The following is a 26,798-nucleotide window of genomic DNA, read 5'->3' on the forward strand; positions in this document are numbered from 1 at the left end:
GCTGCTATCTGCTACCCTAATGAGTTAGTTACTACTGGGGACGCTGCTATCTGCTACCCTAATGAGTTAGTTACTACTGGGGACGCTGCTACCTGCTACCCTAATGAGTTAGTTACTACTGGGCACGCTGCTACCCTAATGAGTTAGTTACTACTGGGGACGCTGCTATCTGCTACCCTAATGAGTTAGTTACTACTGGGCACGCTGCTACCTGCTACCCTAATGAGTTAGTTACTACTGGGCACGCTGCTACCCGCTACCCTAATGAGTTAGTTACTACTGGGGACGCTGCTACCTGCTACCCTAATGAGTTAGTTACTACTGGGGACGCTGCTACCTGCTACCCTAATGAGTTAGTTACTACTGGGGACGCTGCTACCTGCTACCCTAATGAGTTAGTTACTACTGGGCACGCTGCTACCTGCTACCCTAATGAGTTAGTTACTACTGGGCACGCTGCTACCTGCTACCCTAATGAGTTAGTTACTACTGGGGACGCTGCTACCTGCTACCCTAATGAGTTAGTTACTACTGGGCACGCTGCTACCTGCTACCCTAATGAGTTAGTTACTACTGGGGACGCTGCTATCTGCTACCCTAATGAGTTAGTTACTACTGGGGACGCTGCTACCTGCTACCCTAATGAGTTAGTTACTACTGGGGACGCTGCTACCTGCTACCCTAATGAGTTAGTTACTACTGGGGACGCTGCTACCTGCTACCCTAATGAGTTAGTTACTACTGGGCACGCTGCTACCTGCTACCCGAATGAGTTAGTTACTACTGGGGACGCTGCTATCTGCTACCCTAATGAGTTAGTTACTACTGGGGACGCTGCTATCTGCTACCCTAATGAGTTAGTTACTACTGGGGACGCTGCTATCTGCTACCCTAATGAGTTAGTTACTACTGGGCACGCTGCTACCCTAATGAGTTAGTTACTACTGGGGACGCTGCTATCTGCTACCCTAATGAGTTAGTTACTACTGGGCATGCTGCTACCTGCTACCCTAATGAGTTAGTTACTACTGGGGACGCTGCTACCTGCTACCCTAATGAGTTAGTTACTACTGGGGACGCTGCTACCTGCTACCCTAATGAGTTAGTTACTACTGGGGACGCTGCTACCTGCTACCCTAATGAGTTAGTTACTACTGGGGACGCTGCTACCTGCTCTAATGAGTTAGTTACTACTGGGGACGCTGCTATCTGCTACCCTAATGAGTTAGTTACTACTGGGGACGCTGCTATCTGCTACCCTAATGAGTTAGTTACTACTGGGGACGCTGCTATCTGCTACCCTAATGAGTTAGTTACTACTGGGCACGCTGCTACCTGCTACCCTAATGAGTTAGTTACTACTGGGGACGCTGCTATCTGCTACCCTAATGAGTTAGTTACTACTGGGGACACTGCTACCTGCTACCCTAATGAGTTAGTTACTACTGGGCACGCTGCTACCCTAATGAGTTAGTTACTACTGGGCACGCTGCTACCTGCTACCCTAATGAGTTAGTTACTACTGGGCACGCTGCTACCTGCTACCCTAATGAGTTAGTTACTACTGGGGACGCTGCTATCTGCTACCCTAATGAGTTAGTTACTACTGGGGACGCTGCTATCTGCTACCCTAATGAGTTAGTTACTACTGGGGACGCTGCTACCTGCTACCCTAATGAGTTAGTTACTACTGGGCACGCTGCTACCTGCTACCCTAATGAGTTAGTTACTACTGGGGACGCTGCTACCTGCTACCCTAATGAGTTAGTTACTACTGGGCACGCTGCTACCTGCTACCCTAATGAGTTAGTTACTACTGGGGACGCTGCTATCTGCTACCCTAATGAGTTAGTTACTACTGGGCACGCTGCTACCTGCTACCCTAATGAGTTAGTTACTACTGGGCACGCTGCTACCCTAATGAGTTAGTTACTACTGGGCACGCTGCTACCCTAATGAGTTAGTTATTACTGGGCACGCTGCTACCCTAACCCAACCCCCGTCACCTCATAACCCCCGCTACCCTAACCCAACCCCCGTCACCTCATAACCCCCGCTACCCTAACCCAACCCCCGTCACCTCATAACCCCCGCTACCCTAACCCAACCCCCGTCACCTCATAACCCCCGCTACCCTAACCCAACCCCCGTCACCTCATAACCCCCGCTACCCTAACCCAACCCCCGTCACCTCACTGACACTCAGGTGATAACCCCCGTCACCTCACTGATATAATAAACTTGTCCTGCTCTGTGATCTACTATCACGGATCTATAGTACCGGTGGGTACGTGCGCCTGTTTGTGTGTGTGCGTCTCTGTATGTGTGTTTGTGCGTTTTCGTGCTGACCTTACCTTCTGTGAGGCCAACTCCTCAGTGAGGTTGTTGTTCTCCTCGTGGAGGCGTGTCAGTTCCTGTTCCTGGCTCTGGAGGCGGAGCTGCAGCTCATTGGTCCTGTTGCCGTTACACTCCACTGGGGACGTGGCATGAGAGGAGGGGGAGGGGCTCTCTGAGCTGCGTCCCAACCTCCCTGAACCCATCATGTCCCGCAGAGTGGTCCGCTTGGGCCGCGACGACGAACTGCTGCTCCGCCCGAAGTCAAATGAGAACGGAGACCCAGTGGAGTCTGGGGGTGAGAGGTCAGAGGGAGTCGTTATTACAGATACAGTGACTGCAGTCTCCCTTTAGAGAGAGAGATCATGAGCAGATGGGCATTTTTCAGCATGTTTTCACAAAAAGAAAGACTTAAGAGGTAGATAAACCTGAATTTTTCCGCAGGGACATATACAGGATACTACCCTCCACATCATAACCATATACAGGATACTACCCTCCACATCATAACCATATACAGGATACTACCCTCCACATCATAACCATATACAGGATACTACCCTCCACATCATAACCATATACAGGATACTACCCTCCACATCATAACCATATACAGGATACTACCCTCCACATCATAACCATATACAGGATACTACCCTCCACATCATAACCATATACAGGATACTACCCTCCACATCATAACCATATACAGGATACTACCCTCCACATCATAACCATATACAGGATACTACCCTCCACATCATAACCATATACAGGATACTACCCTCCACATCATAACCATATACAGGATACTACCCTCCACATCATAACCATATACAGGATACTACCCTCCACATCATAACCATATACAGGATACTACCCTCCACATCATAACCATATACAGGATACTACCCTCCACATCATAACCATATACAGGATACTACCCTCCACATCATAACCATATACAGGATACTACCCTCCACATCATAACCATATACAGGATACTACCCTCCACATCATAACCATATACAGGATACTACCCTCCACATCATAACCATATACAGGATACTACCCTCCACATCATAACCATATACAGGATACTACCCTCCACATCATAACCATATACAGGATACTACCCTCCACATCATAACCATATACAGGATACTACCCTCCACATCATAACCATATACAGGATACTACCCTCCACATCATAACCATATACAGGATACTACCCTCCACATCATAACCATATACAGGATACTACCCTCCACATCATAACCATATACAGGATACTACCCTCCACATCATAACCATATACAGGATACTACCCTCCACATCATAACCATATACAGGATACTACCCTCCACATCATAACCATATACAGGATACTACCCTCCACATCATAACCATATACAGGATACTACCCTCCACATCATAACCATATACAGGATACTACCCTCCACATCATAACCATATACAGGATACTACCCTCCACATCATAACCATATACAGGATACTACCCTCCACATCATAACCATATACAGGATACTACCCTCCACATCATAACCTTATACAGGATACTACCCTCCACATCATAACCATATACAGGATACTACCCTCCACATCATAACCATATACAGGATACTACCCTCCACATCATAACCATATACAGGATACTACCCTCCACATCATAACCATATACAGGATACTACCCTCCACATCATAACCATATACAGGATACTACCCTCCACATCATAACCATATACAGGATACTACCCTCCACATCATAACCATATACAGGATACTACCCTCCACATCATAACCATATACAGGATACTACCCTCCACATCATAACCATATACAGGATACTACCCTCCACATCATAACCATATACAGGATACTACCCTCCACATCATAACCATATACAGGATACTACCCTCCACATCATAACCATATACAGGATACTACCCTCCACATCATAACCATATACAGGATACTACCCTCCACATCATAACCATATACAGGATACTACCCTCCACATCATAACCTTCACTCCAAATCAAAACTCCAAACCTACAACCTGATTTTGAACAAAATTACCTGGGATAATTCCTACCACCAAAGATTCATATTTCCAAGGACTACAGTGCATTCGGAAAGTATTAAGACCCCTTGACTTTTTCCACATTTTGTTACGTTACAGCCTTATTCTATAATTAATTAAATTATTTTTTCCCCCCTCATCAATCTACACACATTACCCCATAATGACAAAGCAAAAACAGGTTTTTAGACATTTTTGCAAACTGATAAAAAATTAACTGAAATATTACATTTACATAAGTATTCAGACATTTTACGCAGTACTTTGTTGAAGCATCTTTAGCAGTGATTACAGCCTTGAGTCTTCTTGGGTATGACGCCACGAGCTTGGCACACCTGTATTTGGGGAGTTTCTCAAATTCCTCTCTGCAGATCCTCTCAAGCTCTGTCAGGTTGGATGGGGAGCGTTGCTGCACAGCAATTTTCAGGTCTCTCCAGAGATGTTTGATCGGGTTCAAGTCCGGGCTCTGGCTGGGCCACTCAAGGACATCCAGAGACTTGTCCCAAAGCCACCCCTGTGTTGTCTTGGCTGTGTGCTTAGGGTCATTGTCCTGTTGGAAGGTGAACCTTCGCCCCAGTCTGAGGTCCTGAGCGCTCTGGAGTAGGTTTTCATCAAGGATCTCTCTGTACTTTGCTCCGTTCATCTCTCAACTCGATCCTGACTAGTCTCCCAGTCCCTGCAGCTGAAAAACATCCCCACAGCATGATGCTGCCATCACCATGCTTCATCGTAGGGATGGTGCCAGGTTTCCTCCAGACGTGACGCTTGGCATTCAGGCCAAAGAGTTCAATCTTGGTTTCATCAGACCAGAGAATCTTGTTTCTCATGGTCTGAGAGTCTTTAGGTGCCTTTTGGCAAACTCCAAGTGGTCTGTCATGTGTCTTCAACTGAGGAGTGGCTTCCGTCTGGCCACTCTACCATAAAGGCCTGATTGGTGGAGTGCTGCAGAGACTGTTGTCCTTCTGGAAGGTTCTCCCATCTCCACAGAGAACCTCTGGCGCTCTGTCAGAGTGACCATCGGGTTCTTGGTCACCTCCCTGACCAAGGCCCTTCTCCCCAGATTGCTCAGTTTGGCCCGGCAGCCAGCTCTAGGAAGAGTCTTGGTGGTTCCAAACTTCTTCCATTTAAGAATGATGGAGGCCATTGTGTTCTTGGGGACCTTCAATGCTGCAGAAATGTTTTGGTACCCTTCCCCAGATCTGTGCCTCGACACAATCCTGTCTCGAACCTCTATGGACAGTTCCTTCGACCTCATGGCTTGGTTTTGCACTGTCAACTGTGGGACCTTTCCAAACAAGTGTGTGCCTTTCCAAATCATATCAAATCAATTGAATTTACCACAGGTGGACTCCAATCAAGTTGTAGAAACATCTCAAGGATGAGCAATGGAAACAGGATGCACCTGAACTCAATTGAGTCTCATAGCAAATGGTCAGAATCCTTCTGTAAATAACATATATATACACACACACTACCGTTCAAAAGTTTGGGGTCACTTAGAAATGTCCTTGTTTTTGAAAGAAAATCATTTTTTGGTTCCATTAAAATAACATCAAATTGATCAGAAATACAGTGCAGATATTGTTAATGTTGTAAATGGCTATTGTAGCTGGAAACTGCTGATTTTTAATGGAATATCTACATAGGCGTACAGAGGCCCATTATCAGCAACAATCAGTCCTGTGTTCCAATGGCACATTGTGTTTGCTAATCCAAGTTTATCATTTTAAAAGGCTAATTGATCATTAGAAAACCTTTTTGCAATTATGTTAGCACAGCTGAAAAATATTGTGCTGATTAAAGAAGCAATAAAACTGGCCTTCTTGAGACTAGTTGAGTATCTGGAGCATCAGCAATTGTGGGTTTGATTACAGGATCAAAATGGCCGGAAACAAAGAACTTACTTCTGAAACTCTTCAGTCTATTATTGTTCTGAGAAATGAAGGCTATTCCATGGGAGAAATTGCCAGGTACCACATTCCCCCTGTCTCCCCCTGTCTGGTACAGGTAACCCCTGTCTCCCCCTGTCTCCCCCTGTCTCCTCCTGTCTCCTCCTGTCTCCCCCTGTCTCCTCCTGACTGGCAGAACACCCGTTCTGCCAGTCATATTCTGTTAAAGGTCCCCAAAGCACACACATCCCTGGGTCGCTCCTCTTTCCAGTTCACTGCAGCTAGTGACTGGAACGAGCTGCAAAAAACACTCAAACTGGACAGTTTTATCTCCATCTCTTCATTCAAAGACTCCATCATGGACACTCTTACTGCCAGTTGTGGCTGCTTCATGTGATGTATTGTTGTCTCTACCTTCTTGCCCTTTGTGCTGTTGTCTGTGCCCAGTAATGTATGTACCATGTTTTGTGCTGCTACCATGTTGTATTGCTACCATGTTGTTGTCATGTGTTGCTGCCATGCTGTGTTGTTGTCGTCTTAGGAATCTAAAACAAAAATCCAGAAAATCACATTGTATGATTTTTAAGTAAAAATTTGCATTTTATTGCATGACATAAGTATTTGATACATCAGAAAAGCAGAACTTAATATTTGGTACAGAAACCTTTGTTTGCAATTACAGAGATCATACGTTTCCTGTAGGTCTTGACCAGGTTTGCACACACTGCAGCAGGGATTTTGGCCCACTCCTCCATACAGACCTTCTCCAGATCCTTCAGGTTTCGGGGCTGTCGCTGGGCAATACGGACTTCCAGCTCCCTCCAAAGATTTTCTATTGGGTTCAGGTCTGGAGACTGGCTAGGCCACTCCAGGACCTTGAGATGCTTCTTACGGAGCCACTCCTTAGTTGCCCTGGCTGTGTGTTTTGGGTCGTTGTCATGCTGGAAGACCCAGCCACGACCCATCTTCAATGCTCTTACTGAGGGAAGGAGGTTGTTGGCCAAGATCTCGCGATACATGGCCCCATCCATCCTCCCCTCAATACGGTGCAGTCGTCCTGTCCCCTTTGCAGAAAAGCATCCCCAAAGAATGATGTTTCCACCTCCATGCGTCACGGTTGGGATGGTGTTCTTGGGGTTGTACTCATCCTTCTTCTTCCTCCAAACACGGCGAGTGGAGTTTAGACCAAAAAGCTATATTTTTGTCTCATCAGACCACATGACCTTCTCCCATTCCTCCTCTGGATCATCCAGATGGTCATTGGCAAACTTCAGACGGGCCTGGACATGCGCTGGCTTGAGCAGGGGGACCTTGCGTGCGCTGCAGGATTTTAATCCATGACGACGTAGTGTGTTACTAATGGTTTTCTTTGAGACTGTGGTCCCAGCTCTCTTCAGGTCATTGACCAGGTCCTGCCGTGTAGTTCTGGGCTGATCCCTCACCTTCCTCATGATCATTGATGCACCACGAGGTGAGATCTTGCATGGAGCCCCAGACCGAGGGTGATTGACCGTCATCTTGAACTTCTTCCATTTTCTAATAATTGCGCCAACAGTTGTTGCCTTCTCACCAAGCTGCTTGCCTATTGTCCTGTAGCCCATCCCAGCCTTGTGCAGGTCTACAATTTTATCCCTGATGTCCTTACACAGCTCTCTGGTCTTGGCCATTGTGGAGAGGTTGGAGTCTGTTTGATTGAGTGTGTGGACAGGTGTCTTTTATACAGGTAACGAGTTCAAACAGGTGCAGTTAATACAGGTAATGAGTGGAGAACTGGAGGGCTTCTTAAAGAAAAACTAACAGGTCAGTGAGAGCCGGAATTCCTACTGGTTGGTAGGTGATCAAATACTTATGTCATGCAATAAAATGCAAATTAATTACTTAAAAATCATACAATGTGATTTTCTGGATTTTTGTTTTAGATTCCATCTCTCACAGTTGAAGTGTACCTATGATAAAAATTACAGACCTCTACATGCTTTGTAAGTAGGAAAACCTGCAAAATCGGCAGTGTATCAAATACTTGTTCTCCCCACTGTATATGGATGAGCAATGACTGAGCGGCACGGACTAAGATAGAATATTATAGAATAGAATACAGTATATACATATGAGATGAGTAGTGCAAGATATGGAAACATTATTAAAGTGGCCAGTTAATTATAGTCTATGTCTATAGGCAGCAGCCTCTAATGTGCTAGTGATGGCTGTTTAACAGTCTGATGGCCTCGAGATAGAAACTGTTTTTCAGTCTCTCGGTCCCATGACCGTCATTGTAAATAAGAATTTGTTCTTAAGTGACTTGTTAAATAAAGGTTCAATAAAATACATGAATAGAAAGGATTGACTTATTTTTCAAGATTTTGTTGTGTAACAGCCTGAATGTAGATGTTTTGGGTCACTGGCCAATGCCTTGCAAAGAAGGGCACCTATTGGTAGATGGTTAAATGTAAAAAAGCCGACATTGAATACCCCTTAGGTGAAGTTATTAATAACACTTTGGATGGTGTATCAATACACCCAGTCACTACAAAGATACAGGCGTCCTTCCTAACTCAGTTGCCGGAGAGGAAGGAAACTGCTCAGGGATTTCACCATGAGGCCAATGGTGACTTTAAAACAGTTACTTAGTTTAATGGCTGTGATAGGAGAAAACTGAGGATGGATCAACAACATTGTAGTTACTCCACAATACTAACCTAATTAACCTATCATCCAGAAGGCGAGGTCAGTACAGGTGCATCAAAGCTGGGACCGAGAGACTGAAAAACAGCTTCTATCTCAAGGCCATCAGACTGTTAAATAGCCATCACTAGCCGGCTACCACCCGGTTACTCAACCCTGCACCTTAGAGGTTGCTGCCCTATATACAGTGCATTCGGAAAGTATTCAGACCCCTTGACTGTTTGTAAACGTTTCAGCCTTATTCTAAAATTGATTAAATAAATAAAAAATCCTCATCAATCTACACACAATACCCCATAATGACAAAGTCAAAACAGATTTTTAGACATTTTTGCAAATGTATTAAAAATAAAGAACAGAAATAACTTATTTACATAAGTTTTCAGACCCTTTGCTATGACACTTGAAATTGAGTTCAGGTGCATCCTGTTTCCATTTATCATCCTTGAGATGGTTCTACATCTTGATTGGACAGAGCTTGAAGAATTTTGAAAGAATAATGTTGCACAATCCAGATGTGGAAAGCTCTTAGAGACTTAGCCAGAAAGACTCACGTCTGTAATCGCTGCCAAAGGTAGTGTTTAATTTTTCATAATAATACTTTTTTACAAATGTTATAATTTGTTTTCCCACTTTGACATTAGAGTATTTTGTTGAGATCGTTGAAAAAATATATACAATAAAATCAATTTTAATCCCACTTGTAACACAACAACATTTGGAAAAAGTCACAGGGTGTGAATACTTTCTGAAGGCACTGTACATCTACAGCAGAACATGGGTCTTATGAAAGGTGTTCATAACCACACTCAGTTTTAACAGGGAAAAGGCCAGTCTATATAATCCAAACAATGTGAGATATTGATCTTTATTATGTGTCTTATCTCTAGAAACCAGCTGAATGTTAGGTGGAGTTATGTGTGTCTTACTTGTCACTACTTGTTTTTGTAAGAAGTGGTGACATACTGAACGCACCGAGGTGTCTGTTTAAACTACCAGCACACAGCTCGGACACCCATGCATACCCCACAAGACATGCCACCAGAGGTCTCTTCACAGTCCCCAAGTCCAGAACAGACTATGGGAGGCGCACAGTACTACATAGAGCCATGCCTACATGGAACTCTATTCCACATCAAGTAACTGATGCCAGCAGAAGAATCAGATTTAAAAAACAGGTAAAAATACACCTTATGGAACAGCGGGGACTGTGAAGAGACACACACAAAAGGTATAGACACATGCATACGCACACATTGTGATATTGTTGTGTGGTGGTATTATACATTTTGTATTGTAGATATGTAGTGGTGTAATAATGTTATATGATGTACTGTTTTATCTTTTGTTTTATATGTATGAGGAGGAGGAGGAGGAGGAGGTGGTGAGGGTCGGGAAGGGGACAGAGTGTGAGGAGGAGGAGGTGGTGAGGGTCAGGAAGGGGACAGAGTGTGAGGAGGAGGAGGTGGTGAGGGACAGGAAGGGGACAGAGGAGGTGGTGAGGGTCGGGAAGGGGACAGAGTGTGAGGAGGAGGAGGTGGTGAGGGTCAGGAAGGGGACAGAGGAGGAGGAGGAGGAGGTGGTGAGGGTCAGGAAGGGGACAGAGGAGGTGGTGGTGGTGAGGGTCAGGAAGGGGACAGAGGAGGAGGAGGAGGTGGTGAGGGTCAGGAAGGGGACAGAGTGTGAGGAGGAGGAGGAGGTGGTGAGGGTCAGGAAGGGGACAGAGGAGGTGGTGGTGGTGAGGGTCAGGAAGGGGACAGAGGAGGAGGAGGAGGTGGTGAGGGTCAGGAAGGGGACAGAGTGTGAGGAGGAGGAGGAGGTGGTGGTGGTGAGGGTCAGGAAGGGGACAGAGGAGGTGGTGGTGGTGAGGGTCAGGAAGGGGACAGAGGAGGAGGAGGTGGTGAGGGTCAGGAAAGGGACAGAGGAGGAGGAGGTGGTGGTGGTGAGGGGCAGGAAGGGGACAGAGGAGGAGGAGGTGGTGGTGAGGGTCAGGAAGGGGACAGAGGAGGAGGTGAGGGTCAGGAAGGGGATAGAGGAGGAGGTGGTGGTGAGGGTCAGGAAGGGGACAGAGGAGGAGGTGGTGGTGAGGGTCAGGAAGGGGACAGAGGAGGAGGTGAGGGTCAGGAAGGGGACAGAGGAGGAGGTGGTGGTGAGGGTCAGGAAGGGGATAGAGGAGGAGGTGGTGGTGAGGGTCAGGAAGGGGACAGAGGAGGTGGTGAGGGTCAGGAAGGGGACAGAGGAGGTGGTGGTGGTGAGGGTCAGGAAAGGGACAGAGGAGGAGGAGGTGGTGAGGGTCAGGAAGGGGACAGAGGAGGTGGTGAGGGTCAGGAAGGGGACAGAGGAGGAGGAGGAGGTGGTGAGGGTCAGAGGAGGTGGTGAGGGTCAGGAAGGGCACAGAGTGTGACAAGGACTCTTACGTCTGTGTGTGTCAGTCTGCGGCTGGGGCTGGGTGGGAGGAGGTTTGTGGTCCTGGTTGATGTCCTTGGTTGAGGGAGCGTCCAACATCTCCCACTCCTCAGCACTGCAGCTGGTCCCAGTGTAGAAGACAGAGCGTCTGTTCTCTCCTCCTCCTCGACCCACACGCAGACCTGACATGGAGTTCCTGGTGGACAGAGCAGGGGACATGGTCAACCACGACACACATCCTTAGCAACAGACAGACTGTTGGATACGAAGCAACTACATCGTTGCTGTACGAAGCAACTACATTACTGTAGTTATACTGTACTTCCCTGGAGTACTGTAGTTATACTGTAGTACATTACTGTAGTTATACTGTAGTACATTACTGTGGTTCCCTGGAGTATAATTCACATTACTGGAGTTTCCTGGAGTATAATGCATACTACTGTAGTTCCCAGGAGTATAATGCATATTACTGTAGTTCCCTGGAGTATAATGCATATTACTGTAGTTCCCTGGAGTATAATGCATACTACTGTAGTTTCCTGGAGTATAATGCATACTACTGTAGTTCCCTGGAGTATAATGCATATTACTGTAGTTCCCAGAAGTATAATGCATATTACTGTAGTTCCCAGGAGTATAATGCATATTACTGTAGTTCCCTGGAGTATAATGCATATTACTGTAGTTCCCTGGAGTATAATGCATATTACTGGAGTTTCCTGGAGTATAATGCATATTACTGTAGTTCCCTGGAGTATAATGCATATTACTGTAGTTCCCAGAAGTATAATGCACATTACTGTAGTTCCCTGGAGTATAATGCATATTACTGTAGTTTCCTGGTGTATAATGCATATTACTGGAGTTTCCTGGAGTATAATGCATATTACTGTAGTTCCCTGGAGTATAATGCATACTACTGTAGTTCCCTGGAGTATAATGCATATTACTGTAGTTCCCTGGAGTATAATGCATATTACTGGAGTTTCCTGGAGTATAATGCATATTACTGGAGTTTCCTGGAGTATAATGCATATTACTGGAGTTTCCTGATGTATGATGTGCGTTTCTTCTGGAGATTTGTAATGTTTCTCTAACCAAAAAAAAGAACAAACAACCAGTGAATTTCAAGGAAAGTATTTGAGGCCTCTGAACTCTGGCCTAGGGTCTGATGATATTAGGGACAGATAACTTTGATAACGTGTGTTATTTTGATGATTTTAGGGACAGAGAACTATGATAACGTGTTACTGAGAGAACTCTTGTTCAATTGTCTTCTACTGGTGGGGATGAATGATTTCTGGGCTCTGACGGTTTTGTGAACATAGATTCTGTATCACCATAATAACAGACCCAATACATGTGACATGTCCTACAGTCCTGCAGCCTTAGTTAGGGGCTCACACACTTCAGTGTTAAGGTAACAAACACACCTATGGACAGCAGTTTGATACATAGGCAGACCTTTTCTTTTCTTATTGAATTAGGCTATAGACTATTTCACCCACACGGTGTCTGTCTAACCATTTCCTCTCAGTATTTTCACACCTACGTTTTGGTGAAGGCCGCATTTCTGCTTTCTCAACCTGATGTTATAAGACTAGTTAGTGTGTCAGACTTTTCACAACACAGTAAGTCGGAAACTTCCCCTCCGCTGCTTGTTAAATCCCTCTTGGAACGTTCCTCCGAATTCCGATTTCCACACTCAGCTCTAAACCCAGCCGTTCTGGCATTCTAGAACATGACATCATCCACGCAGCAGATGTGTTCCAAGTCGAAAGGAGAGAGTCAGGCTGTTAAGTAGAGTAGAGCAGCCATTCTGTTTCCAAACACACACTAACTATAGGATCACAACTAATTTGTCTCTTCCCTGCGCACTGTGTTGTCAGACCTCATCTTACGCTATTTAAAAGAGACTGAGTTAGTGCTTCATCAATATCTCTCCAAGAGGAAGTCTTTGAGAGGCAGGTAAGAACACCAGTCATACCAGTTCAACAGGCTGAATAAAATGGGCTGAAAGCATCGGTTAGTAGCTACTTCCCCTTTAATAACCTGAGAGTATACAGTGAGGGAAAAAAGTATTTGATCCCCTGCTGATTTTGTACGTTTGCCCACTGACAAAGAAATGATCAGTCTATAATTTTAATGGTAGGGTTATTTGAACAGTGAGAGACAGAATAACAACAACAAAATCCAGAAAAACGCATGTCAAAAATGTTATAAATTGATTTGCATTTTAATGAGGGAAATAAGTATTTGACCCCCTCTCAACCAGAAAGATTTCTGGCTCCCAGGTGTCTTTTATACAGGTAACGAGCTGAGATTAGGAGCACACTCTTAAAGGGAATGCTCCTAATCTCAGCTTGTTACCTGTATAAAAGACACCTGTCCACAGAAGCAATCAATCAATCAGATTCCAAACTCTCCACCATGGCCAAGACCAAAGAGCTCTCCAAGGATGTCAGGGACAAGATTGTAGACCTACACAAGGCTGGAATGGGCTACAAGACCATCGCCAAGCAGCTTGGTGAGAAGGTCACAACAGTTTATTCGCTTATTCAGTTTATATTATTTTAAGTCTTTACTGAAGACTTATCTCTTCAGTAGGTCATATGATTGAGTGTAGTCTGGCCCAGGAGTGTGAAGGTGAACGGAAAGGCTGGAGCAACGAACAGCCCTTGCTGTCTCTGCCAGGCCGGTTCCCCTCTCCACTGGGGTTCTCTGCCTCTAACCCTGTTGCAGGGGCTGAGTCACTGGCCTGCTGGTGCTCTTTCATGCCGTCCCTGGGAGGGGTGCGTCACTTGAGTGGGTTGAGTTACTGACGTGATCTTCCTGTCTGGGTTGGCGCCCCCCCCCCCCCTTGGTTTGTGCTGTGGTGGAGACCTCTGTGGGCTATACTCGGCCTTGTCTCAGGATTGTAAGTACAAAACCATGGCCAAGACCAAAGCCACGTACAAAACCATGGCCAAGACCAAAGAGCTCTCCAAGGATGTCAGGGACAAGATTGTAGACCTACACAAGGCTGGAATGGGCTACAAGACCATCGCCAAGCAGCTTGGTGAGAAGGTCACAACAGTTTATTCGCTTATTCAGTTTATATTATTTTAAGTCTTTACTGAAGACTTATCTCTTCAGTAGGTCATATGATTGAGTGTAGTCTGGCCCAGGAGTGTGAAGGTGAACGGAAAGGCTGGAGCAACGAACAGCCCTTGCTGTCTCTGCCAGGCCGGTTCCCCTCTCCACTGGGGTTCTCTGCCTCTAACCCTGTTGCAGGGGCTGAGTCACTGGCCTGCTGGTGCTCTTTCATGCCGTCCCTGGGAGGGGTGCGTCACTTGAGTGGGTTGAGTTACTGACGTGATCTTCCTGTCTGGGTTGGCGCCCCCCCCCCCCCTTGGTTTGTGCTGTGGTGGAGACCTCTGTGGGCTATACTCGGCCTTGTCTCAGGATTGTAAGTTGGTGGTTGGGGATATCCCTCTAGTGGTGCGGGGGCTGTGCTTTGGCGGAGTGGGTGGGGTTATATCCTTCCTGTTTGGCCCTGTCCGGGGGTTTCTTCGGATGGGGCCACAGTGTCTCCGGACCGCTCCTGTCTCAGCCTCCAGTATTTATGCTGCAGTAGTTTATGTGTCGGGGGGCTGGGGTTAGTTGGTTATACCTGGAGTACTTCTCCTGTCTTATCCAGTGTCCTGTGTGAATTTAAGTATGCTCTCTCTAATTCTCTCGTTCTCTCTTTCTCTCTGAGAACCTGAGCCCTAGGACCATACGTCAGGACTACCGGGCATGATGACACCCTGCTGCCCCCAGTCCGCCTGGCCTTGCTGCTATTCCAGTTTCAACTGTTCTGCCTGCGGCTACGAAACCCCTACCTGTCCCAGACCTGCTGTTTTCAACTCTAAATGATCGGCTATGAAAAGCCAACTGAGAGACCTGAGCCCTAGGACCATACGTCGGGACTACCGGCCGTGGTGACTCCTTGCTATCCCCAGTCCGCCTGGCCTTGCTGCTATTCCAGTTTAAACTGTTCTGCCTGCGGTTATGGAACCCCTACCTGTCCCAGACCTGCTGTTTTAAACTCTAATGATCGGCTATGAAAAGCCAACTGAGATTTATTCCTGATTATTATTTGACCATGCTTGTCACTTATGAACATTTTTGAACATCTTGGCATGGTTCTGTTATAATCTCCACCCGGCACAGCCAGAAGAGGACTGGCCACCCCTCATAGCCTGGTTCCTCTCTAGGTTTCTTCCTAGGTTTTGCCTTTCTAGGGAGTTTTTCCTAGCCACCGTGCTTCTACACCTGCATTACTAGCTGTTTGGGGTTTTAGGCTGGGTTTCTGTACAGCACTTCGAGATATTAGCTGATGTAAGAAGGGCTATATAAAATAAAATTGATTGATTGATATTCGCAAATGGAAGAAACACAAAAGAACTGTCAATCTCCCTCGGCCTGGGGCTCCATGCAAGATCTCACCTCGTGGAGTTGCAATGATCATGAGAACGGTGAGGAATCAGCCCAGAAATACACGGGAGGATCTTGTCAATGATCTCAAGGCAGCTGGGACCATAGTCACCAAGAAAACAATTGGTAACACACTACGCCGTGAAGGACTGAAATCCTGCAGCGCCCGCATGGTCCCCCTGCTCAAGAAAGCACATATACAGGCCGGTCTGAAGTTTACCAATGAACATCTGAATGATTCAAAGGAGAACTGGGTGAAAGTGTTGTGGTCAGATGAGACCAAAATCGAGCTCTTTGGCATCAACTCAACTCGCCGTGATTGGAGGAGGAGGAATGCTGCCTATGACCCCAAGAACACCATCCCCACCGTCAAACATGGAGGTGGAAACATTATGCTTTGGGGGTGTTTTTCTGCTAAGGGGACAGGACAACTTCACCGCATCAAAGGGATGATGGACGGGGCCATGTACCGTCAAATCTTGGGTGAGAACCTCCTTCCCTCAGCCAGGGCATTGAAAATGGGTCGTGGATGGGTATTCCAGCATGAAAATGACCCAAAACACTCGGCCAAGGCAACAAAGGAGTGGCTCAAGAAGAAGCACATTAAGGTCCTGGAGTGGCCTAGCCAGTCTCCAGACCTTAATCCCATTGAAAATCTGTGGAGGGAGCTGAAGGTTCGAGTTGCCAAACGTCAGCCTCGTAACCTTAATGACTTGGAGAAGATCTGCAAAGAGGAGTGGGACAAAATCCCTCCTGAGATGTGTGCAAACCTGGTGGCCAACTACAAGAAACGTCTGACCTCTGTGATTGCCAACAAGGGTTTTGCCACCAAGTACTAAGTCATGTTTTGCACAGGGGTCAAATACTTATTTCCCTCATTAAAATGCAAATCAATTTATATCATTTTTGACATGCGTTTTTCTGGATTTTGTTGTTGTTATTATGTCTCTCACTGTTCAAATAAACCTACCATTAAAATTATAGACTGATCATGTCTTTGTCAGTGGGCAAACGTACAAAATCAGCAGGGGATCAAATACTTTTTTCCCTCACTGTAGGTTAGTAGCTACATTTGAAGTCGGAAGTTTACATACACCTTAGCAAAATAAATTTAAACTCGTTTTTTCACAATTCCTGACATTTAATCCTAGTAAAAATTCCCTGTCTTAGGTCAGTTAGGATCACCAATTTATTTTAAGAATGTGAAATGTCAGAATAATACATTTACATTTACGTCATTTAGCAGACGCTCTTATCCAGAGCGACTTACAAATTGGTGCATTCACCTTATAGCCAGTGGGATAACCACTTTACAAAGTTTTTTTTTTTTTTTTTGGGGGGGGGGGGGGGGTTGGTTGGGGTAAGGGGGGGGTAGAAGGATTACTTTATCTTTATCTTATCTTAATAGTAGAGAGAATTATTTCTTTCAGCTTTTATTTCTTTCATCACATTCCCAGTGGGTCAGAAGTTTACATACACTCAATTAGTATTTGGTAGCATTGCCTTTAAATTGTTTAACTTGGGTCAAACGTTTCGGGTAGCCTTCCACAAGCTTCCCAGAATAAGTTGGGTGAATTTTGGCCCATTCCTCCTGACAGAGCTGGTGTAACTGAGTCAGGTTTGTAGGCCTCCCTGCTCGCACACGCTTTTTCAGTTCTGCTCACACATTTTCTATAGGATTGAGGTCAGGGCTTTGTGATGGCCACACCATTACCTTGACTTTGTTGTCCTTAAGCCATTTTGCCACAACTTTGGAAGTATGCTTGGGGTCATTGTCCATTTGGAAGACCCATTTGCGACCAATCTTTAACTTCCTGACTCATGTCTTGAGATGTTGCTTCAATATATCCACATAATTTTTCTTCCTCATGATGCCATCTATTTTGTGAAGTGCACCAGTCCCTCCTGCAGCAAAGCACCCCCACAGCATGATGCTGCCACCCCCGTGCTTCACGGTTGGGATGGTGTTCTTCGGCTTGCAAGCATCCCCCTTTTTCCTCCAAACATAACGATGGTCATTATGGCCAAACAGTTATATTTTTGTTTCATCAGACCAGAGGACATTTCTCCAAAAAGTACGATCTTTGTCCCCATGTGCAGTTGCAAACCGTAGTCTGGCTTTTTTTATGGCAGTTTTGGAGCAGTGGCTTCTTCCTTGCTGAGCGGCCTTTCAGGTTATGTTGATATAGGACACGTTTTACTGTGGATATAGATACTTTTGTACCTGTTTCCTCCAGCATCTTCACAAGGTCCTTTGCTGTTGTTCTGGGATTGATTTGCACTTGTTGCACCAAAGTACGTTCATCTCTAGGAGACAGAACGCGTCTCCTTCCTGAGCGGTATGACGGCTGCGTGGTCCCATGGTGTTTATACTTGCGTACTATTGTTTGTACAGATGAACGTGGTACCTTCAGGCATTTGGAAATTGCTCCCAAGGATGAACCAGACTTGTGGAAGGCTACAATTTTTTTTCTGAGGTCTTGGCTGATTTCTTTAGATTTTCCCATGATGTCAAGCAAAGAGGCACTGAGTTTGAAGGTAGGCCTTGAAATACATCCACAGGTACACCTCCAATTGACTCAAATGTTGTCAATTAGCCTATCAGACGCTTCTAAAGCCATTATATCATTTTCTGGAATTTTCCAAGCTGTTTAAAGGCACAGTCAACTTAGTGTATGTAAACTTCTAACCCACTGAAATTGTGATACAGTGAATTATAAGTGAAACAATCTGTCTGTAAACAATTGTTGGAAAAATTACTTGTGTCATGCACAAAGTAGATGTCCTAACCGACTTGCCAAAACTATAGTTTGTTAACAAGAAATTTGTGGAGTGGTTGAAAAACGAGTTTTAATGACTCCAACCTAAGTGTATGTAAACTTCCGACTTCAACTGTACTTTCCCTTTAATAACGTGAGAGTCTAGGTTAGTAGCTACTTTCCCTTTAATAACCTGACAGTATAGGTTAGTAACTTCTGGCAGTCCAGATGCTAGGAGAACGCTACCTGCTCGAATGCATAGTGCCAACTGTAAAGTTTGGTGGAGGAGGAATAATGGTCTGGGGCTGTTTTTCATGGTTCGGGCTAGGCCCCTTAGTTCCAGTGAAGGGAAAGCTTAAAACTATAGCATACAATTACATTCTAGACGATTCTGTTCTTCCAACTTTGTGGCAACACTTTGGTGAAGGCCCTTTCCTGTTTCAGCATGACAATGCCCCCGTGCACAAAGCGAGGTCCATACAGAAATGGTTTGTTGAGATCGATGTGGAAGAACTTGACTGGCCTGCACAGAGCCCTGACCTCAACCCCATCAAACACCTTTGGGATGAATTGGAACGCCGACTGCGAGCCAGCCCTAATCGCCCAACATCAGTGCCCGACCTCACTAATGCTCTTCTGGCTGAATGGAAGCAAGTCCCCACAGCAATGTTCCAACATCTAGTGGAAAGCCTTCCCAGAAGAGTGGAGGCTGTTATAGCAGCAAAGGGGGGACCAACTCCATATTAATGACAGGATTTTGGAATGAGATGTTCGATGAGCAGGTGTCCACATACTGTTGGTAATGTTGTGTATATTCACTATACTGTATACAGTGGGGGAAAAAAGTATTTAGTCAGCCACCAATTGTGCAAGTCCTCCCACTTAAAAAGATGAGAGAGGCCTGTAATTTTCATCATAGGTACACGTCAACTATGACAGACAAATTGAGAAAAAAAATCCAGAAAAATCACATTGTAGGATTTTTAATGAATTTATTTGCAAATTATGGTGGAAAATAAGTATTTGGTCACCTACAAACAAGCAAGATTTCTGGCTCTCACAGACCTGTAACTTATTCTTTAAGAGGCCCCTCTGTCCTCCACTCGTTACCTGTATTAATGGCACCTGTTTGAACTTGTTATCAGTATAAAAGACACCTGTCCACAACCTCAAACAGTCACACTCCAAACTCCACTATGGCCAAGACCAAAGAGCTGTCAAAGGACACCAGAAACAAAATTGTAGACCTGCACCAGGCTGGGAAGACTGAATCTGCAATAGGTAAGCAGCTTGGTTTGAAGAAATCAACTGTGGGAGCAATTATTAGGAAATGGAAGACATACAAGACCACTGATAATCTCCCTCGATCTGGGGCTCCACGCAAGATCTCACCCCGTGGGGTCAAAATGATCACAAGAACGGTGAGCAAAAATCCCAGAACCACACGGGGGGACCTAGTGAATGACCTGCAGAGAGCTGGGACCAAAGTAACAAAGCCTACCATCAGTAACACACTACGCCGCCACGGACTCAAATCCTGCAGAGCCAGACGTGTCCCCCTGCTTAAGCCAGTACATGTCCAGGCCCGTCTGAAGTTTGCTAGAGTGCATTTGGATGATCCAGAAGAGGATTGGGAGAATGTCATATGGTCAGATGAAACCAAAATATAACTTTTTGGTAAAAACTCAACTCGTCGTGTTTGGAGGACAAAGAATGCTGAGTTGCATCCAAAGAACACCATACCTACTGTGAAGCATGGGGGTGGAAACATCATGCTTTGGGGCTGTTTTTCTGCAAAGGGACCAGGACGACTGATCTGTGTAAAGGAAAGAATGAATGGGGCCATGTATCATGAGATTTTGAGTGAAAACCTCCTTCCATCAGCAAGGGCATTGAAGATGAAACGTGGCTGGGTCTTTCAGCATGACAATGATCCCAAACACACCGCCCGGGCAACGAAGGAGTGGCTTCGTAAGAAGCATTTCAAGGTCCTGGAGTGGCCTAGCCAGTCTCCAGATCTCAACCCCATAGAAAATCTTTGGAGGGAGTTGAAAGTCCGTGTTGCCCAGCGACAGCCCCAAAACATCACTGCTCTAGAGGAGATCTGCATGGAGGAATGGGCCAAAATACCAGCAACAGTGTGTGAAAACCTTGTGAAGACTTACAGAAAACGTTTGACCTGTGTCATTGCCAACAAAGGGTATATAACAAAGTATTGATAAACTTTTGTTATTGACCAAATAATTATTTTCCACCATAATTTGCAAATAAATTCATTAAAAATCCTACAATGTGAGATCCTCATTTTGTCTGTCATAGTTGACGTGTACCTATGATGAAAATTACAGGCCTCTCATCTTTTTAAGTGGGAGAACTTGCACAATTGTTGGCTGACTAAATACTTTTTTCCCCCACTGTATTCCTATATACACTGAGTATACCAAACGTTAGGAACACCTTCCTAATATTGAGTTGCACCCCCTTTTGCCCTGAGAACAGCCCTTACACCAGACCCAGTCCTTCCACAGCCCTTACACCAGTCCTTACCACAGCCCTTAAACTAGACCCAGTCCTTACCACATCCCTTACACCAGACCCAGTCCTTACCACAGCCCTTACACTAGACCCAGTCCTTACACCAGACCCAGTCCTTACACTAGACCCAGTCCTTACCACAGCCCTTACACCAGACCCAGTCCTTACACCAGACCCAGTCCTTACACTAGACCCAGTCCTTACCACAGCCCTTAAACTAGACCCAGTCCTTACCACATCCCTTACACCAGACCCAGTCCTTACCACAGCCCTTACACCAGACCCAGTCCTTACCACAACCCTTACACTAGACCCAGTCCTTACACCAGACCCAGTCCTTACCACAGCCCTTACACCAGACCCAGTCCTTACCACAGCCCTTACACTAGACACAGTCCTTACACCAGACCCAGTCCTTACACCAGACCCAGTCCTTACACTAGACCCAGTCCTTACCACAGCCCTTAAACTAGACCCAGTCCTTACCACAGCCCTTACACCAGACCCAGTCCTTACCACATCCCTTACACCAGACCCAGTCCTTACCACAGCCCTTACACCAGACCCAGTCCTTACCACAGTCCTTACACCAGACCCAGTCCTTACCACAGCCCTTACACCAGACCCAGTCCTTACCACAGCCCTTACACCAGACCCAGTCCTTACACCAGACCCAGTCCTTACCACAGCCCTTACACTAGACCCAGTCCTTACCACAGCCCTTACACCAGACCCAGTCCTTACCACAGCCCTTAAACTAGACCCAGTCCTTACCACATCCCTTACACTAGACCCAGTCCTTACCACAGCCCTTACACCAGACCCAGTCCTTACCACAGCCCTTAGACTAGACCCAGTCCTTACCACAGCCCTTACACCAGACCCAGTCCTTACACCAGACCCAGTCCTTACCACAGCCCTTACACTAGACCCAGTCCTTACCACAGCCCTTACACCAGACCCAGTCCTTACCACAGCCCTTAAACTAGACCCAGTCCTTACCACATCCCTTACACTAGACCCAGTCCTTACCACAGCCCTTACACTAGACCCAGTCCTTACCACAGCCCTTACACCAGACCCAGTCCTTACCACAGCCCTTACACCAGACCCAGTCCTTACCACAGTCCTTACACCAGACACAGTCCTTACAGCAGCCCTTAAACTAGACCCAGTCCTTACCACAGCCCTTACACTAGACCCAGTCCTTACCTGAGCTCTGTGCTCCAGTGGCCCAGCTTGCTGGAGAAGTTGAGGGGGTTGGGGTGGTGGTGGGGGCCTCGTGCTGATTGGACACCCACCAGTCCGTCCGTGTCTGTTTCCATAGCGAAGTCGCTGCGTACCTTCTCCATGCTATCACTGTGACTGGGCTTCTCAAACACAAAGACACCTGAAACACAGCAGATAGACAGTCTGTTACTAACCACACACACTAACCCTAACCCCTAAACAGTCTGTTCCTAAACACTCACTAACCCTAAACCCTAAACAGTCTGTTCCTAAACACTCACTAACCCTAAACCCTAAACAGTCTGTTCCTAAACACTCACTAACCCTAAACCCTAAACAGTCTGTTCCTAAACACTCACTAACCCTAAACCCTAAACAGTCTGTTCCTAAACACTCACTAACCCTAAACCCTAAACAGTCTGTTCCTAAACACTCACTAACCCTAAACCCTAAACAGTCTGTTCCTAAACACTCACTAACCCTAAACCCTAAACAGTCTGTTCCTAAACACTCACTAACCCTAAACCCTAAACAGTCTGTTCCTAAACACTCACTAACCCTAAACCCTAAACAGTCTGTTCCTAAACACTCACTAACCCTAAACCCTAAACAGTCTGTTCCTAAACACTCACTAACCCTAAACCCTAAACAGTCTGTTCCTAAACACTCACTAACCCTAAACCCTAAACAGTCTGTTCCTAAACACTCACTAACCCTAAACCCTAAACAGTCTGTTCCTAAACACTCACTAACCCTAAACCCTAAACAGTCTGTTCCTAAACACTCACTAACCCTAAACCCTAAACAGTCTGTTCCTAAACACTCACTAACCCTAAACCCTAAACAGTCTGTTCCTAAACACTCACTAACCCTAAACCCTAAACAGTCTGTTCCTAAACACACACTAACCCTAAACCCTAAACAGTCTGTTCCTAAACACACACTAACCCTAAACCCTAAACAGCTGTGTGAGCACCAGTCACAGCTCTAACACTATATTTACTGTCAGCTGTGTGAACACCAGTCACAGCTCTAACACTATATTTACTGTCAGCTGTGTGAACACCAGTCACAGCTCTAACACTATATTTACTGTCAGCTGTGTGAACACCAGTCACAGCTCTAACACTATATTTACTGTCAGCTGTATGAACACCAGTCACAGCTCTAACACTATATTTACTGTCAGCTGTGTGAACACCAGTCACAGCTCTAACACTATATTTACTGTCAGCTGTGTGAACACCAGTCACAGCTCTAACACTATATTTACTGTCAGCTGTGTGAACACCAGTCACAGCTCTAACACTATATTTACTGTCAGCTGTGTGAACACCAGTCACAGCTCTAACACTATATTTACTGTCAGCTGTGTGAACACCAGTCACAGCTCTAACACTATATTTACTGTCAGCTGTGTGAACACCAGTCACAGCTCTAACACTATATTTACTGTCAGCTGTGTGAGCACCAGTCACAGCTCTAACACTATATTTACTGTCAGCTGTGTGAACACCAGTCACAGCTCTAACACTATATTTACTGTCAGCTGTGTGAACACCAGTCACAGCTCTAACACTATATTTACTGTCAGCTGTGTGAACACCAGTCACAGCTCTAACACTATATTTACTGTCAGCTGTGTGAACACCAGTCACAGCTCTAACACTATATTTACTGTCAGCTGTGTGAACACCAGTCACAGCTCTAACACTATATTTACTGTCAGCTGTGTGAGCACCAGTCACAGCTCTAACACTATATTTACTGTCAGCTGTGTGAACACCAGTCACAGCTCTAACACTATATTTACTGTCAGCTGTGTGAACACCAGTCACAGCTCTAACACTATATTTACTGTCAGCTGTGTGAACACCAGTCACAGCTCTAACACTATATTTACTGTCAGCTGTGTGAACACCAGTCACAGCTCTAACACTATATTTACTGTCAGCTGTGTGAACACCAGTCACAGCTCTAACACTATATTTACTGTCAGCTGTGTGAACACCAGTCACAGCTCTAACACTATATTTACTGTCAGCTGTGTGAACACCAGTCACAGCTCTAACACTATATTTACTGTCAGCTGTGTGAACAACAGTCACAGCTCTAACACTATATTTACTGTCAGCTGTGTGAACAACAGTCACAGCTCTAACACTATATTTACTGTCAGCTGTGTGAACACCAGTCACAGCTCTAACACTATATTTACTGTCAGCTGTGTGAACACCAGTCACAGCTCTAACACTATATTTACTGTCAGCTGTGTGAACACCAGTCACAGCTCTAACACTATATTTACTGTCAGCTGTGTGAACACCAGTCACAGCTCTAACACTATATTTACTGTCAGCTGTGTGAACACCAGTCACAGCTCTAACACTATATTTACTGTCAGCTGTGTGAACACCAGTCACAGCTCTAACACTATATTTACTGTCAGCTGTGTGAACACCAGTCACAGCTCTAACACTATATTTACTGTCAGCTGTGTGAACACCAGTCACAGCTCTAACACTATATTTACTGTCAGCTGTGTGAACAACAGTCACAGCTCTAACACTATATTTACTGTCAGCTGTGTGAACAACAGTCACAGCTCTAACACTATTGTAGTAGGATAGTACCTGTATCTTTAGCCCCAGTGTAAGGGGTAGCAGGGTAGTACCTGTATCTTTGGCCACCAGGCCAGTGTAAGGGGTAGCAGGGTAGTACCTGTATCTTTAGCCCCAGTGTAAGGGGTAGCAGGATAGTACCTGTATCTTTAGCCCCAGTGTAAGGGGTAGCAGGGTAGTACCTGTATCTTTAGCCCCAGTGTAAGGGGTAGCAGGATAGTACCTGTATCTTTAGCCCCAGTGTAAGGGGTAGCAGGGTAGTACCTGTATCTTTAGCCCCAGTGTAAGGGGTAGCAGGATAGTACCTGTATCTTTAGCCCCAGTATAAGGGGTAGCAGGATAGTACCTGTATCTTTAGCCCCAGTGTAAGGGGTAGCAGGATAGTACCTGTATCTTTAGCCCCAGTATAAGGGGTAGCAGGATAGTACCTGTAACTTTAGCCCCAGTATAAGGGGTAGCAGGATAGTCCCTGTATCTTTAGCCCCAGTGTAAGGGGTAGCAGGATAGTACCTGTAACTTTAGCCCCAGTATAAGGGGTAGCAGGGTAGTACCTGTATCTTTAGCCCCAGTGTAAGGGGTAGCAGGATAGTACCTGTAACTTTAGCCCCAGTATAAGGGGTAGCAGGGTAGTACCTGTATCTTTAGCCCCAGTATAAGGGGTAGCAGGGTAGTACCTGTATCTTTAGCCCCAGTGTAAGGGGTAGCAGGATAGTACCTGTATCTTTAGCCCCAGTATAAGGGGTAGCAGGATAGTACCTGTATCTTTAGCCCCAGTATAAGGGGTAGCAGGGTAGTACCTGTATCTTTAGCCCCAGTGTAAGGGGTAGCAGGATAGTACCTGTATCTTTAGCCCCAGTATAAGGGGTAGCAGGATAGTACCTGTAACTTTAGCCCCAGTATAAGGGGTAGCAGGATAGTCCCTGTATCTTTAGCCCCAGTGTAAGGGGTAGCAGGATAGTACCTGTATCTTTAGCCCCAGTGTAAGGGGTAGCAGGGTAGTACCTGTATCTTTAGCCCCAGTGTAAGGGGTAGCAGGATAGTACCTGTATCTTTAGCCCCAGTGTAAGGGGTAGCAGGGTAGTACCTGTATCTTTAGCCCCAGTGTAAGGGGTAGCAGGGTAGTACCTGTATCTTTAGCCCCAGTGTAAGGGGTAGCAGGGTAGTACCTGTATCTTTAGCCCCAGTGTAAGGGGTTGCAGGATAGTACCTGTAACTTTAGCCCCAGTGTAAGGGGTAGCAGGATAGTACCTGTAACTTTAGCCCCAGTATAAGGGGTAGCAGGGTAGTACCTGTATCTTTAGCCCCAGTGTAAGGGGTAGCAGGATAGTACCTGTAACTTTAGCCCCAGTATAAGGGGTAGCAGGGTAGTACCTGTAACTTTAGCCCCAGTGTAAGGGGTAGCAGGGTAGTACCTGTATCTTTAGCCCCAGTGTAAGGGGTATCAGGATAGTCCCTGTATCTTTAGCCCCAGTGTAAGGGGTAGCAGGGTAGTACCTGTATCTTTAGCCCCAGTGTAAGGGGTAGCAGGGTAGTACCTGTATCTTTAGCCCCAGTGTAAGGGGTAGCAGGATAGTACCTGTATCTTTAGCCCCAGTGTAAGGGGTAGCAGGGTAGTACCTGTATCTTTAGCCCCAGTGTAAGGGGTAGCAGGGTAGTACCTGTATCTTTAGCCCCAGTGTAAGGGGTAGCAGGGTAGTACCTGTATCTTTAGCCCCAGTGTAAGGGGTTGCAGGATAGTACCTGTAACTTTAGCCCCAGTGTAAGGGGTAGCAGGATA

The 26,798-nt window shown here is 45.8% G+C and overlaps 1 protein-coding gene across 1 annotated transcript in view; it reads right to left on the reverse strand.

Moving 5' to 3' along the window:
• The window catches only part of LOC311122853 (TBC1 domain family member 2B-like), a gene marked incomplete at its 3' end in the record, with an annotated part of 86,335 nt that overhangs the window by 44,279 nt on the left and 15,258 nt on the right, over positions 1-26,798 (reverse strand). Inside the window, exons 3-5 of the mRNA XM_084197168.1 lie at positions 22,383-22,560; positions 11,427-11,611; positions 2,355-2,626 (exon numbers count right to left, since the gene is read on the reverse strand). Coding sequence (XP_084053294.1) covers positions 2,355-2,626; positions 11,427-11,611; positions 22,383-22,560 — 635 coding nt within the window. The remainder of the gene's footprint in view (positions 1-2,354; positions 2,627-11,426; positions 11,612-22,382; positions 22,561-26,798) is intronic.

The sequence above is a fragment of the Coregonus lavaretus genome, assembly GCF_964263955.1.
Source record: "Coregonus lavaretus genome assembly, contig: HAP1_SCAFFOLD_2146, whole genome shotgun sequence".
NCBI classification, from domain to species: domain Eukaryota; kingdom Metazoa; phylum Chordata; class Actinopteri; order Salmoniformes; family Salmonidae; genus Coregonus; species Coregonus lavaretus.